Consider the following 17,348-nt stretch of genomic DNA (forward strand, 5'->3'; position numbering starts at 1 on the left):
GGGTCAGCACTTCTACTGTGTCATCTTATAATAGCGAACTCTGTTCTAATGAATAACCTCCCATAGTGAATTTTTGTAAGCATTAAAAAGAAGTAGTAGACAACCTGTACTACTTCAAAAAATTGACATCCCCGGGTAGCTCAGCCCTCCCCAACTAAAAGCAGTTCTTCAAGAAGGAGGAAAGCCATTGCAAAACAATGCATCCCATGTCTGGAGATTCTCAATCATCCAGGTCATAGTTGTCTCAGATATGCTTTTGCAAAAGACAACAATCTAGCTGTGTTTTGAAAAAAGCACATTTGAGAGTACATCCCATGGCAATCCATGGAAGTGGTCTAGAACTATATCATGGTTAATGGTATCAAAAACTGGAGATTAACTGGAGGAGATACAATGGTTAGAATGCAATGTTGCAGGCTACCTCTGCTCACTGCCAGGAGTTCAATTCTGACAGGCTCAAAGTTGACTCAGACGTCCATCCTTCCGAGGTCAGTAAAATGAGGAACCAGATTGTTGGGGACAATACGCTAAATCTGTAAACCTCTTAGAGAGTACTGTAAACCACTATGAAGCGGTCTATAAGTCTAAGTAGTATTGCTATTCATGTAATCCATGTTTCTTAATGGTTGGTCTGATGGGAATTTGGAAAATAGCAGGTTGGGGAAATCTAAGTTAATTGAGTTATTATGATTAAAGAAGTCTAAGTGCTCAGTGCTTAAAGAGGATTCAGAGGGTTACGTTCCTCTGATCCAGATCTTCCAAAAATCATCAATAATTCCACAATTTAGGAGGAAAGCTATTTGACAATAGAGACACCATGATATATAAGGCACACTTCTTGGACTCCATAAAATGACACTGCTTCACCAGTGGGAGCCAGGATTGCCCATTATAGCTAATCTAGGGTAGAGAAACAATTGGAAAGACGTGTTTCTCCAAGTAAGATATCCTCATGCCACATGGGCCTTCTAAGATGACAATCAGTACATTGAATTGAACTCAGAAGTTTATTGGTAGCCCCTTGCAGCTCACCCAGCAGTGGTATTACATGGACATACTGTGTTGTGCTAAATAATGAATGTCCTGCTGTGTTTTGGACCAACTAAAATTTCGTAATGCTCCTCAAGGGAATCCCCAATACTTAGTTGAATACATTGGAATAGTCCAATCAGGAGGTAACTAAGCTGCCTCAAGTGATCCTGATCAATGCCTCCCGAATGAGAAAAAAGCTATAACTGGTGTACAAGATGTAATTGTGCAAAGGCTATGGTCCTGTCTATGGCTGCCACCTGCTACACAAACAGGACTCCAGGAGAAGTACCAGATTATGCACCAATCACTAGATGCTGTCTGTCTGATATTTTGGGCAGTGGATTACCAACATTCTTAGAAGTTTAAATGTCAAAAGGCAACATTTTGTGATGATGTGGCTTGGCTCCTATTGAAGTAAAATGAAACAAGTTCCAGATAAATTTAGTTTCTTCCAAAAGTAGTCTGTTCATATATATATATTTCTCTCCTCTGTCCTCTGATTTTTTTGGAATGATTTCAGATTGTTTATTGGCTATAAACATGTGCACTCTTATACAAAGAGCTTTTAGATAAAGATTCTGTCTATAAAACATAACCCATAAAAAATTTACACCAAAATGGAATTTGAGAGTTAATAACAGAGTCGGATCCCTTTGGAAATCTCAGACTAATGGGACACATTCATACATTTAGATACAAATGTAAAGTCAGAATAAAATGCAATGAAAAAGAATTTGTGACAGAATCCATAGTGCAATATTTAGCGTATCAGTAGTTTTCAACCTTAGCAACACATCTTGAAGTTGCCAAATTCAGCTTAAGAACTTGGCATAAGAACTTCAGCTACATACATTCATATATACATACAGGTACATACATACATACATACATACATACATACATACATACATACATACATACATCTCATTTTGGAAAGCTTTATTGAGTCTGCTTTAAGAAGCAAATTCCCATAGTTGTGCTTTACTGCTCATGCCTCAAGGGATGTGATAGGAAAACACTGAATATTTCATCTTCCACCTTTCGGCTGCATTCACAAGTAGGACTTACATTCAGAAGTTAGGACAAACAGAAGCAGCTGCAAGTATCTCCTGGACAGAGGACTGCTAACTCATAACTTTTTTCGGTTGCTGTTTATGAGCAATGAGAAAACCCCAGGAAAGAAGCATTTTCAGAATTGCGTGACATATGTGAAAAATCCTGTGGCAGGCTGAAATTAAAGTTTTCATAAAAGAAGGCCTATACCATGTGTCCATCTAGCTGTTATTTGTAATTAATGTTTTTCAACTTTAACTGGCAATGTCAACTGCAGTCAACTTTTTTAATTACTGTGTTCTTACTGTTTTTATAATGTACACCATCTCCACTATAGGTAGACCTCAACTTATGACAACAATTGAGCCCAAAATTTCGGTTGCTAAACAGTTATGTGTGTCCCATTATATGACCTTTCTTGCCACAGTGGTTCAATGAATCACTGCAATTAACAGTAATAGAGTTGGAAGTGACCTTGAAGGTCATCTAGTCTTGCAGGAGGCCTATACTATTTCTGATAGATGGCTTCAGTCTCTTCTTAAAAGATTCCAGTGTTGGGGCACCCACAGTTTCTGAAGGCAAATTTTTATGAATATTTTAAAATCTTAGCTGAAGATGTCAAATCCAGCCAACTTCTTCAATTATTGTGCAGTTGTTAAGTTAGCAGCATAATTGTTAAGTGAATCTGGCTTCCCCATTGACTTTGCTTTAGTGGTTGCAAAAGTTGGGGCAGTGCAACCATCATAAATATGATTCAGATGCCAAGGATCTGAATTTTGATCACATGACCAAAGGGTCATATGAGTGAAAAATGGTCATAAATTGTAAAATGGTCATAAATAACTTTTTCAGTGCTGTTGTTCTGTTCAACTTTACAATTTGGTAATGCACATTGTACCATAAATATTCTCCCTGTTGCCTAATCTGCATTTTATTGATTTTAGGGATTCTTATGATGGTAATTTGTAAATTACATTCTTTATGTACTGGAGAATGGCCATGAGTATAGTCAATCTGCAGTACATAGTAGAATTCAAAGCCTGATATAACAATCATTAAAAAGTTTTGGTTGAAGAATCTTTAAAAACTAGAAAGAAGAAAACAATTTATTTAATGCGAATGTAGCATTACATTCACCAAATGTATTTGGTATTTTATTAAAAAAAACTTTAGTTTGCATCAATCTACATTTTTTTAAAAATGTAAATCTTTTTTCACAAAAATATACACTCAATATTTTTCATTTGCCGTTTTTATTTTCTAAAGTCATTTAATATAGCATGCACAAATAAGAGTATAACAATAATAGTATTTTTTACTGTAAAATAACCATTCCTTTACAGTTTTAAACTGACCTCAATAGAACAAAATAAAATGCATTAATAAAATAAAAATTTTAAAATGTTGCTATTTTCTCAATTCTTCACATGAATATGCTGATTGTAATATTTAATTTTACTTTCCTTTATATATAAAGAATTTATATAGCTATATTGAATTATTGTTTTATGTAATGTAATAAAAAGTATAAAACAGGAGAGATTTTATTTCAAAGTGTGAACTACTGTACACATCTGGTCCAGCCCTAAATACTAAATATACTATCTTGATGAGAAAATGCCTGACTTCTGCAAACCTGAGTAGAAGTTCACACCCACAAGGAGAGTGGTATGTGTTTATTGTGAGTATACACCAGTGCTTTAAAAAAAAACCCTTTTCAAACTCAGGCTGTATATAGCTGTGTTAATAAAATAGTCTAAGAAATAAACATGACAACATTTTTGTCCACAATCTATGGGACTTTCTAGCTTTACAAAAAAAAAAAAAATCTGCATCACAGGCATTCTAGAATATACACATTAAGAAAACAGCCACACAATAATGCTGTTTATTAACAAAACAAAAGATCTTATACCAGGTGACATTTTAGTACTAAAGCATTACTATGGCATAAAGTATCATGAGTGAAAGTGTTGTACAACTCATTTCAAAGAAATTTCAGTGGCCACTCGGAGACAGTTGTATGTTTCTTGTGGAAGATCAGCTCTTGTGATATTATTTCCATCCAGACGCAGATGTGATACCCTGGAATAGGCTAGTATCCCGACAACCTTACAAAAGCTGTTCACTGAAAATTCTGTAATGTAAATAACATAATATTAGAATATAACTTTCACAATCAGCCTAGGATATTTCCAGATTTAACTAATGCCAGGAGTTCTAGCAGATTTTATGTTCCTCAGCTAGTTAAATTCTATTTCCTGTAAGTTATCTACATGTTATATTATACCCAGATATCACACATTATGCTTAAAGTCTTGACATAAAAAGTTAAAACACAAAAATACATTTAAGTAAGAGCTTTTAATTTTTAGCAATGAGATGAACAGATGCTACTATACCAATTCAGCATGATGGTATTAATTACAAGCTTTATTTGTCTTTACTGTATTATAATAGAGTGAAATTTGCCTTTTGTAGCTAGGATACATTTACTCTATGTTTGATCTGTATTGGTCATGTGATTTTTACACCCTTATATGGGATACGGTAGTGTAGAGGCTTAATGATGCTGAAACTGCTAGCCAAGAATGGTCTGCATTCCAGCGGTTTGAGCCCAGCTCCATGAGACAGAGTGAGCTCCCATTGTTCAGTCCCTAGCTCCTGCCCATCCAGCATATTGAATAAATGCAATATTGTGAGTAGATAAATGGATACCACTTTTTTGAGTGAGGGGGAATCAAGCTGTGCTTGTATGTGCAAGAGAGCAAGTGTGGACCTGGCCACACTTCAGGCATCGCAACATGAGGCGAGGTGAGGCAAGACCAACAGAAAAGCCTGGAAGAGCCAGCAACTAGAGTGCTGCTAGTTAATTGGTGTAAAGCTAGTTTGCAATGCACCAAGGATAGACACGCAAGCACCAAACAGAATGAACTAGCAATCTAGGCTCTCAGGACTGTATTGTGTCTACCATTTGTAGATTTCCTTGACGTTGTATGCCATAAACTAAATAAATAACCCTTCCTTTTGGATGTCTCCAGACAGTGTTCTCATTCTTCAAATAAGCTATAATATTATGGCCACAAATATGTGTTATAAGATGTGCCAACAACAAAAATTCTATGTGAAACAGGAAAAAAAATCTAGAATGTATGTATTTATTTCAGTATTACAGAATAAAATAGTAAAAATATGCAGCAATATCTATTGACTTGCCCGGTTTTTGTTTTTGGAATGTTATTGTGATTTATTCTCAGAGAAGTATGCAGAAGAAGCACTGATGTCCTTTTCACTGGTTCTTCAACTGTTGTTTTTTTCTCACTTTCTTTTTATGCCACACTTGTTTGAATGTGGAAATAGCCAATCATTAAATATGTGACTTCCAGTTTCTGCTTCATATTTTTTCGTCATTGGAATAATACTGAATGAGTTATATTAATGAGGTTTCAATGTGCTTAGTTAATCTCTTCTTGAGAGTAACAGAATGTAGTATGGTTAATATCTATACTAGTTCCCTAATCTGTTTTCAAGTATTTTCAAATAAAGCTTTATTTTTATTATTATTCTAGGAATCCTCATATCCTGGTCTCATCAAGATGCATAGTAATTATAGCTTTGGGGATAGTTATTACCAAGTTATTATTATTTATTATTATTACTATTATTGTGAGAAGTATAGTGAAGTTGATTTTTTTTCAATTGAAATTTTGGTATAATAAATGGCATGGAAACCAATAAAGTTATGATGCTTGATGAATAAAATGCATTACACACAGGTTATGGAAAATATAGGAATTTTTTGGCAGTAAAAGTAAATGATGGGTTTAAAAAAAACCCTGACCAAACTCTTTTGATGAACCATCATAATTATGACTGTCTTGATCAACATAATTTATTATGAGTCAAAATTGAGAAATGGCTTGAAACTATTACTTCTAGAAGAGAAGACTTTCACATCATGAAGTGAAAGCAGGATCTATGGACTTCTGCTGTTGCTAGCTAGAATATGTATTATTACCAATTATTCTTTGAAACCTGCAAAAACCTTTGCAGGTTTTTATCGTGAAGCTATTATTTTTAAAAAAGAGATGGAATGAACATAAAGACTGGGATAAAATGGTTATATGAGAATTGAGAATTAAATAAGATCATCTCATTTAACTATTACCAACCCCGTCTCTCTTCTTTTCTTTTAATGGAAATATTACTCACTGGTAATTTTGTTGACTTGGAGGTAGTAGTTTTCAAGGTGCTCGTTGACTGTCGGAATGCTCTTAAGCTCATTATAGGAGAGATCCAGCTCCACAAGTGAAGAGATATTGAAAACATTGCCTGGTATTCCAGAATCTGTCAGCTTATTGTGAGAAAGACGTAAATACTGCAGTACTTTAAAACCCTGGAAATACTGATCAGGAATGCCACTAATGTGATTATGATCAAAATACAGCATCAATAAATTATTAGGCAGTCCTGTAGGCAGTTTACTCAGTTTATTATTGCTCAAGTCCAGATACAAGAGTGAATTTAAGCCTTTAAAAACTCCAGAGAGTGTACCTTCAGTCAGTTCATTGTGCTGTAGGTGAATGACAGTCAGATTCACTAGTCCCTCGAGTGTATTGGGGGTGATTTTGGAAATCTGGTTATGAGTGAGTTGCAGGTCATCTAGAGTATTGGGAAGTGGCCCAACAACTTCAGTTAAATTGTTGTTATTGATGTGCAGCTTTTTTAAATTCTTTAATTTGGCAAAGACTTTGCCTTTAATATTGGAATTTTTCAGTTGGTTATTGTCTAGGATTAGCCACTCCAGATCTGTCACATTTTCAAAAGCATTATCTTCTATGCCTTCAAGCAGATTATTGCGGAGATACAGGTATTTGATTCCTTTAGGAATAATGGGGAAACTCTTCAGTTTAAGATCATCACAATACATAGCTGAGGGGTAAGTTATAGGGCAATTACATTCTGGTGCACAGACTGCAGATGATAGCTCTAACATTGAAAAATGATAACCAAAATCTGGCTCAAAGTCATAATCATATTGACAGAAGATGCCGCTGATCAAAAAAAGGAAGAAAGGAAGAGAAGTCAGATACATCTTTGCAGTCAGGATTGTTTCTGTTAAAGGACATAAAAAACATAGAGTTACCTCAATGTTGTTATAAGGAAGCATATAACAGGAAGGAAGAACAAAACAAAACAAAATATAACTTCTGTGTATCTATATCTATATATTTGAGCAAGCAGAAGAAGTGGGCCAGCGTTCACGTGGGCTCCTGCTGCACATGGCTGCTGGTGCTGCCACCACAAGACAGGTGTCGGGGAATGGATGTCCTGGCTGCAGGGACCCTGAAGTAAGCCAGTTCAGGGCACATGGGGCAGCTCCATCACCACCCCGCCTCACCTTGTGGCCATGGCACTGTGAGCAACCAGGCAGCTGCGCAGGCTCTTAAGTAGGGCTTATTTTGGGGTACAGCTTATATTAGGTGCATGCGTAAAAACATGCCTGGGCTTATTTTCAGGATAGGTCTTATTTCTGGGGAAACAGTATAACTTTTTGAAAACTGTAGTATTTATTATGCTTATACCTATAGGTTATTCTTATAACGTTATATTAAGTATTTATAGCTTTCATCAATGACTAAATAATATAAGTAGCAATAACTACAAACTTCTGATATTACTTGGCAATGGTTATTAAATATGTATATAGAAAATAAATTTTCTATAATGTTATTACATATGGATGATACGAATTTTATATGAAAGTATAGAGAAATTATTGTTAAAATATTATTAATAATTCTAACTACTAAAATGTTGACTGAAAACTCCTAGAGGTTAAGAAAATGGGTCACTTGGGCCAATTATTTTTCAAATATCTGTCTATGTGGATAAAAATAGCTTTATTCATGGAGGGAGGCAAATGGAAGGTATACACATGTTGCTAAGTAGTTTACTTGGCAGTCTACCTAGTGGCTCATCCATCAAAACATAATGGTTGCAAAATGCTGATTCATCCTTTATTTTATGGTGAGCATATTCAATAAATCCAGCATAATGACTAATTTCAGTAAAAAAAAAAAAGAGAGGAAATCCATAAACAAATATATACATACACAAAGAGAAAAATATACTCATAGCAGGGGTAAAATGCTCCCGGTTCGGACTGGATCACCAAATCTGGTAGCGATGGTGGTGGGTGGTTCGGCGAACCGGCAGCAAAAATTCCTGCCCCCCCCCCGCAATGCCCAGCTGAGCTGCATGATCATCAGACCTTTTTTTTTTTAACTTTTAAAAGCATTTTTTCTTCAGCCAAAAAAATGTTTTTAAAAGTAAAAAAAACCACAACCCTCTGATGATTGCATGGCTCAGCTGGGTGCTAGCCAAAAAATGGGGCTGGGGAGGGGAGAGTCCATTTTTCCTCCCAGCAGGGAAGCCTGCTTAGAGGAAAAATGAACTCCCCCCCCCGATTTTTGGTTTGGCTAGCAGGCTCCCCTGAAGCCTGAAGCCTGCAGGGAGGAAAAACGGACTCCCCCCTCCGCATTTTTTGGCTTGTCTAGCAGGCTTTAGGTAGGCTGGGAGGAAAAATGGGGTGTGGGGGTTCGTTTTTGAGAGAGAGAGAGAGAGAAAGAAAGGAGGGAGGGAGGGAGGGAGGGAGGGAGGGAGGGAGGAAGGAAGGAAGGAAGGAAGGAAGGAAGGAAGAAGGAAGGAGTACAAACCTGGCACTAGATGCAGCTTCAGAGGATAATCCAGGGCTGAAAGGGACCTGGAGGTCATCTAGTCCAGGGGTCTCCAACCTTGGGCACTTTAAGACTTGTGGACTTCAACTCCCAGAATTGAGAGTTGAAGTCCACAAGTCTTAAAGTGGCCAAGATTGGAGACCCCTAATCTAGTCCAACCTGAGGCAGGAGGACATTGTTAGTGAATTTCTGTCTTTTGATCCCCCAGTCACATGCTTACATAGCCACGCCCACCCAGTCACATGAACCTCCTCCACCAAGCCACCCCCACCAAGCCACGCCCACAGAACTCGTAGCAAAAAAATTAGATTTCACCCCTGACTCATAAACTCTGTGTCTGTGTGTACACTTTACTCCAACTGTATGTAACCATTTGTGCTAGAAAACTGGCAAAAAGAGAAACCTTGGATAGTGTTCAATGCATTTATTATGATGGGAATTACTTATTAATGACATGTTTTAATACCTTCATATGAATATGATGCATGTTTGCATCTGGAAAAATGGGTATAGGTTCATCATATCTGGCAAAGGATATAATGCTGGAGATAAGATTATAACAGGATCCCATAGCTGTTTTACAAGAAAAAACTGTTGGGGATTCTTTAGCTTCAAAAAAGAGCTTCTAAAGGTAACATTGTTTTGTTGAATGAAATCATGCATATTGCAAGAAAAATAGAAAAGTAGAATTCTATCTCTCTGCTTCTCAAAATGCTAGGACAAGACATTATCCGGCATAGATGTTTAGAAGGATACTTAGAATAGGAAAAAGAACATAGTGAATACTTCAGGTATTTTACCATGAGATGTAGTGATGGCCACATAACCTAGATAGATTTACTTTTCAATTTGAAAGTGTCAGGAATCTATACAATTTGGGTGGTATTTAAATTAAATAAAGAAATAGAATTTAATACATTCATGATCAAGTCTATGAAGGACTACTATTCTTGAAACTTGATGTTATCTGTGACTTGGAGACTTCCCAGATATGAGTTGAAGAGAACAATGGTGAGAAAGCAATTTGTCTCTATCTTTGGCCTGTAAGAAACAAAATGCTGAACTTGATCCAAGAAATTTATTCTTATATTCTTCAATTTTTTTTGAATATATAACTAACTGAATACATTAATTTGTAAATAAATTCATTCGGGATCACCAGATTCATATTCCACTTCCAAAGGAAGGAAACTAGCCTGGGCATCTATATGTGAAATGTATTGAATGACTATGAACGTAACAACATAAGCAGTGCCATAATCATATCATATGGCCCATCTAACGCTAACCCTAACCCCAGTTTTTTCAGAAAGCTCTCAAAAGGATTCAAAGGAAGGTTAAGAATGCTTGGCCCTAGGCAATGAAGGCAAAGAAAAATTGGCCTTCCACTATTCCACCCTAAAAGCTACTTCATATACTTGGATTCAACTACTTTCAAACAGGCAATCTTATTAAAATCCAGGTACTGATCCATATAGACCCTTAAAGGTGGCAACCAGCACCTAGAATTGCACCCGAAAGTCAACTATTAACTATGCTACTTTCAAAATATGGGGTTACATGGCAACCTAATTATAACCATAACTACTCAAACTGCTGCAACTGTGAATCAGCAATATATTCTAAGTGGACCTCATGACCAGCTCCATGTGAAACATATTGTAATGTAATGGTCCAATCAAGAAGTTACTGAATATGAATGACTATGAGTTTCTCAATCTAGTAATGGTTAGAAGAGTTTCTCATTCTAGTAATGTCATAACTTACACGAAAGATAAAACCATGTGAGGGCCTTTCTGGCCATAGCAGTGATCTGCCAATAAATAGAAATAATTTCAAAACCAGCTCAAAATGGATGGATACAGAGAAAGATGATCACAATCACAACCAAAGATGGAATAACACTGGCATTGGATGGCTTATCAGACACAATTACTCTTCTCTTGATGGTAAATTCTAAGTCTGCTTTTAGACTCTAAGAGCCTTAAGAAAGAGCCCCACCTGCATTTCCAATTTGTCCTGAAGTTGATATATCAAAATCATTCACATACTGATGAACCCTAACTTTGCACTGTCAGATGATCTCTCCAGTGGCTTCATGTAGTTAAATAGTATTTGTTGATAACTTTGCTTCTTCTTGGGGAAAAAAAGGCAAAGTAACCAGTGGGTTTTCACCCAAAATCTTTATGATACTGAGGCTTGAGAAAGCCAGTTCAGAAATAAATCAACAAGTTTTCCGGATAACAGAGATTTGGAGTGACATTTTTTTCACTTTACTTAATTATTTCACCAATGACTTTTCCATCTCACATAGTCAAATGCTTATTACTAGACTTAATGTTTTTCCATTTATGATTCTAGAAGGGAGATTTTGTAATAAATTTTATACCAAATTGCCTGTATATTTGTTGGTGAAATATTTTCTTCTTGCTAGCAAATCTGTCTATATGCAAAAGGATTGCCATTTTTTGCTGAATTGCAAGGGTTCTCCGTTTAATATTGGTAATACTTTCACAGTGATTTACTGTTGTTTTAATATGAAATCCATTTTATTACAAGCATGGCTTTTTATGGGGCTATTTTCACATTTTCATTTTATTTATGGTACATTACTATTCTGTGTGATTGGTAAAACATCGCTTTCTTCCTATCTATCTTCTATCTATCTATCTATCTACCTATCTATCTATCTATCTATCTATCTATCTATCTATCGTTTATGTATCATCTATCATCTATATCATCTATCTATGTATCATCATAATATCATCAATCTCTGATGGGACAGTATGCATAATTGGAATCAACTACCGTTTTATTCCCCCAATCTTATATGGGATTCTCAGTAATTATTTTTTGCAGTGAGAGAGGTGGAATGGGAGGGAGGGAGGGAGGGAGAGAGAGAGAGAGAGAGAGAGAGAGAGGAAGAGAGAATACCTCTTTTTCAATTTAAGAAATATAATGAATTAATTGGTAAAATGCTGTGGCATCTTAACTACAGAAGGGTGAGGAAAGAGATAAGGAGGATGGATTGTATATAAATTCTCCTAAGTGGTAAATTGTGTCATTCAGCTTCAACCTTAATGTTGCACAATATTTAATGTTTATGCAGAAGCTATCTGGACCTGAAGCTAATTAGCTCAACTTCAGAAGAGCTGTTGGAAACAAAAAAATATGATGAAAATATAAGGATGTGCTGCAGATCATGGACCACAGAAACCATGTAAGTAGAAAGAGCCAAAACCTAAGGACAAATAAATGGGCAAATAGCATCAGTAAAAATATTATTGGTATAAACAAGTCTAATAATGGTTTTCATATGTCTCTGTTTCACAGTGAAGTTCCTAAGATATATGCATATAGGTAATACTGGGCTATTGTCAGTATCATAAAGAAATTGCATTTTCTTATATTGGATGGTTTGGGAACTCCCACATTTTAATTTTTTTTAAAAAATAATTACATTCAAAGAATTTGATTTTATGGGGTTATAGATTTTTTTGTTGGGTATTCCACCCAGAGTCAATTAGAAGTGTGTAGTTATAACAAATGTAAATAAATAAATAATTGCAAGGAAGTTTTTGCCCTTCTGCATTTTCATGTAAAATTAGGCAATTTGCACTTCCTAATTGTTATTATGGATGATTTAATGCTTATTGATCAATGAAGACTATATATGGAATAATAAATTAAATACTTTAATGAAAAAGCAGACACTTCTGTAGATAATTATATGAAAGAGACATGATTGGATATTTACAATTTTGATATAGATTAGGACAAGGGCCATATTCAATAGTATGCAAATAGACTTTTTCTCATGAAATGGATATCCTCTTGCTCTTAACTTCTCTGTTATATTCTCTGAATATGTTTTATTCCAGCATCTTCCAAAAATTTGGAGTAGGTTTGGCCACTACACAGAGTGGGAGGGGTAGATGCAGTTCACTCAGTTGCCAGTATAAAAGCCATATAGTTCTTTCATCCTCAGCTTAAAAATAATTAGCCACTCAATTAAATAATAAAAGATGTGTTGGCTTCAGTGTCCATACGAACCACCAACCCCATGAAATTATTCCATTGAAGTTGTTTCTGGTATGAGATTTAGTATGAGAAAAATAGACAGCTAATTTATAATGGAATTTGCATCTTTGAAGTAAAGCTATCACAGCTGGATTTGAATGGATAGGTATATTATAATATAATCTGGTATCACTTGATTTCTTTGCCAATTATATCTAGTTGGTTAAATATTTGGATTTATAAGAAACAAGTTCCTAAATTAATGTCCCAAAAACTATTTTCCCCAATTCTCTTTTTGAATGAAAAGGGAGGGTAAAAATTAATGAACTAAAAAAACCCATTTTGTCTAAGACACTATTTTTCCATTGGAAAAGAATTGCAAAATATCATAGCTAGCAACAATGTCAGTTGTAAAAAAAATGGGGGGGGGAGAGAGAGTTGAAGTAACATTATAGCTGAATATTTAATGACTGAAATTTTAGTTCTGAGCAGTGAATTATTATGCATTTTGGCATATATTTATGGAATATTGGAATTTGTCTAATATATGTTTGTACATATCAGGCAATTCTGTGGCTTACAAATTTATATATCAAATATATATAGTGTGAAATTAATATTGTTTTATGTAATTGAATTGCTGTTGGAGATACTGGAAAGATCCTTATTGGTTACAGTGTAGGTCTCATTGTATAGTTTTCAATTGTAAATGTCTTTCTGTAAGAACATAGTATTAACTGTAAATGAGTAGCCTTAGTTGTAGTTACAGTACACTGATCCGAGCTGGTTGATCAGAGATACTTTACAATTTTCCCTTTAACAGTGTAGCAACATTTCCTGCTTCTATTTAAAAGAAAACTATAGAAATAGAATAAAATAAGGCCTCGTTTAGAATCACACACTTTGGTATTGGAAATATTTCTTAGATATTTCTGACCTATTTGTACTTCTTTATATTTTTTGTATCCCTCTGACTTACAGCATTACAGACTGGTAAACCACTCTGTAGAAAATATTAATAAAGTATATTAATATTTAGTTAAACATGTCAAAATATTATAGAGTAGTTTTATAAATTTGTAGACTTAAAGAAGATTTATTTCAAGATGCTAAAATATTTAACCAACTAGAAGTGCAGCATTGCATTTGTTAATCATGTGAATAATCTATGAACATAAAAAAAATCAAGGATAATCTTTTTCATGCAAGATTATACTTTCTGAAATTTGCGAGACCCTTCTTTGTTCTGGGTATATTTCATAAACTTGTTTAAATGAGTATATTATTTCCTAAAAGATCAGCAGGAACCAGAAGTTAGTAGAGTATATAGATATTTCTCTAGTACAAATGTCAATACAAATGTATATTTCTCTAGTACAAATATTCATGTGAACATCTGCTAAAAATTTGCATGCAAGGGCTACAATTGTCATTTGGCACTTTCCCTTAGATGGAAAAATCTTTTTCACTAGCAGTTACAAAGAGGGAATCTTATTCTGTACACTTTTCTTTTTCAGTTTCCCATTAAAGCCATCATTGCAGTTCTATAAAAGTTCAATTAACATGTACATTGCTAGACAAATAACTTTTAATAGTTTTGATGTTCTTCAATAACCTGGACTATTGTTTTATCAATGCAATTTTCAGAACAAGCCACCTATTTGATATAAGAGTTCTTGCTAATAAATGGAAATATTTATTAGATAGATATTATGTTCCTCCCTATGATATGGAATAGCTCTTCTGGAAGTGATTAAATTTTGCAAAGAAATGCAACAGTAACCCACAAAACATGAAGAGCATTTTACCATAAACTGAGAAAACAAATTCACAACAGTAGTTGTGTTCAATCTGCAAACTGACAAAGGTGAGTTGTATTTTCAGTGCTGCTTTGTTCAGTTGCTTGATTCTAAGTGTTTAAAACATGCAAGAGAACTTACCTTTCTGACTTGAAACTGCTTGCTTTAATTCCCACAGCAGATTCAGTAAGGGAGTGGATCGAACAATATATGCTATAAACAGTGTCAGATGGTAACTGGCTGCCAGACCCTCTGTGATTCAAGGGTTTAGGGGGAAAAAAATCCTAGTCGCGCTGTTGTCTGAAGCTGCTATGTCATCATGGTATTCTGGCATGGGGTATGTAAAACTGTTGCTGTCTCTAATCAAATGCAGGTGGAGGCTGAAAAGGGTAAAAGACAACCCATCTGTTCTCTCCACAGAATGAGAGATAACCCCTTTAAGCAACCTAAGAAAAGTTCAAGCTCTGCTATAGCACAAACAGACTTCTAAAGGGAGACATTATTCTAAACAATGTCCAGATTGCAAACAGACGTTTCATTTCCCCAACTCATTTTATAACCTTTAGCAAGATCTAACAAATAACCCTCAAGCGTCAGTTCAACCACAAGTCTTCAACCAAGTGACTCATTCATTTTTTCATTATTTTCTTCCTACTAAGTTATGTACAGCCTAAATGTCTTACTAAACTTACTTACTAAGCCTTTGCAGTACAAAATAATGAAGAAACCATGTACATTTTTCTGAACAAAAAAGTTCATTAGCACAGATTAAGATTCTATATGTTGTTCATGGTATATGTCTTCATCTAAATATTTACATAACAGCAATGAATTGTCTGTAATAGAGATAAATAGTTAGCAGCTTCCAAAAAGTACACAAACATTTGTCACTTTTAGGACTATTAGGATCTGGAACCAATCAACTTTCTTATTTATGGATGCTGTTCAAGAATGCATCCTAAAGCTTGGATGTAAATGTTGTTGAAACAGACATTGCCAAAAATGGAATAAAATAATAAAAAAATGATTGGCAAAAGTCTAAAGTATTTATTCTGGGTTTAATATCACCAAGAAACTCCCACAAGAGGCCTTGTTTGTCTGGGATAGATGCTTCCTTTAAGGGCCTAACAATAAGTGACAAAAAGAAGTAGGAACTTTTCAAAATCACCTAGAAAGAATACCAAAGAAAAAAGTTATCAACTGTATATTTATGGTATGTAATATTTGTAAGAGAGTTAATAATGGATAACTAAATTTGTACATCTTCAGAGGTTTGCTTCACTGGCTAAATGCCAAAATGCACTATGTTGTACTGTGATCTGGCTGCAGTGATCTGGCTTGCTATTTACAAGGCAATAAATATTGGTCTGGTGATACATCAGTATAGGAAGAAGGAACTTCTTGCCCTGGTCACATGATTCAATTTAAGGAATATAGTTTCATCTAAATAGCTATGTGGTGCAATGGACTCACATATTCATTGTGGTATTGGGGGAGAGAAGAAACAAAAGCAGAGCTCTGAAACAGTAGCAGACCAAAAGGTGGGGAAATGAATGAGACAGAGAAAGAGAGAGTATTTTTTATTCTTTTAATCTTTTTGGGTCCAAAAATATTCAAAGCTAAACAATACATTATGTAATTTTGACATAAATAATTTATTCTGGCAGCCATGTTTAAGCAAGTCAACTTGCATATCCCCATTTTGCAAAATGTCACCCCAATATCATTGTATGGATTTTTTTTTTCTAATTTGCTTTTAAGCAGTGGCATTCTTACATTCCTATATGCAGATTTTGCAGGGTTAGGGTTATTCCTCATTATGAGTCCATTATTTGTGCAAAATTATAGAGTTAAGGACGTCCTTTAAAACAATTCTGAAAATATAGGAGTGCATACAAAGTACCATTTTCTAAATTACTAAAGTCGCATATTTTTAGGATTATCATGGCTGTTTTAGAAATTGGTCCTGATCATTTTACTTTGTTCTGAGTGATGTGAAGCAACATGGCTATGGATGCAGAAGGATGTAGATAGAGCTGGGAGAGTCTGCAATGACCCTGGAAAAAGACAGAGCTATTTTAATTATTGGAAAAGAAGTAATCCATAATTTCTTCTATGCCTTCCAAAGCAGCTATTTCAAAGGCTTGCAGAGTTCCAACAGTGACAACAAATTTTGATTGTATCCAATTCGTATGGTTATTTCATGCTTATATATACTGTTGTGTTTGACAAATAAATAAATAAAAATAAATAAATAAATTTGATGACACAGGTTGTATTAAATATCTTCCAGGGTCCTTTGCAATGTTATTTTGCATGGGTATGGCTCTAGCTTCAAAATGTACTGAAAATATTGAAGAAGAACACAAATCATTTAAAATGCAATCATATCTGGGTTTGGGTTGTGTGTCTGCATGAATTTGAGCTAGTATTGATTGCCTCTGCAGTTTTCTCTGCAGTTTTCTTGGCAAGGTTTAAGAAGTGGTTTGCCATTGCCTTCTTCCCAAAGTTAAGAAAGAGTGATTAGTCCAAGGTCATCCAGCTAGTTTCTTGGTTTCTAGTCTGATTCCTTAAACCACTGCACCAGATTGGTTGTCATATCTGAGTTTGCTCTCAATTATATTTAACTAAAACATTTAGTTCTTAATTTTACTGAATTCAGTAAGGATTACACCCAGGAAATAGATACATGTTTTAATAA

At 34.9% G+C, this 17,348-nt stretch overlaps 1 protein-coding gene across 1 annotated transcript; it reads right to left on the reverse strand.

The window, feature by feature from the left end:
* Positions 1 to 3,349: 3,349 nt before the first annotated feature.
* LUM (lumican) lies at positions 3,350 to 15,151 on the reverse strand. Its single transcript, XM_058191264.1, has 3 exons — positions 14,789 to 15,151; positions 6,298 to 7,200; positions 3,350 to 4,222 (listed from the first exon to the last, which is right to left on the reverse strand). The coding sequence occupies exons 2-3, from the start codon at positions 7,178 to 7,180 to the stop codon at positions 4,068 to 4,070; spliced, it is 1,038 nt and encodes a 345-aa protein (XP_058047247.1). The 5' UTR covers positions 7,181 to 7,200; positions 14,789 to 15,151; the 3' UTR covers positions 3,350 to 4,067.
* Positions 15,152 to 17,348: the final 2,197 nt, after the last annotated feature.

Source organism: Ahaetulla prasina, chromosome 7 (assembly GCF_028640845.1).
Source record: "Ahaetulla prasina isolate Xishuangbanna chromosome 7, ASM2864084v1, whole genome shotgun sequence".
NCBI classification, from domain to species: domain Eukaryota; kingdom Metazoa; phylum Chordata; class Lepidosauria; order Squamata; family Colubridae; genus Ahaetulla; species Ahaetulla prasina.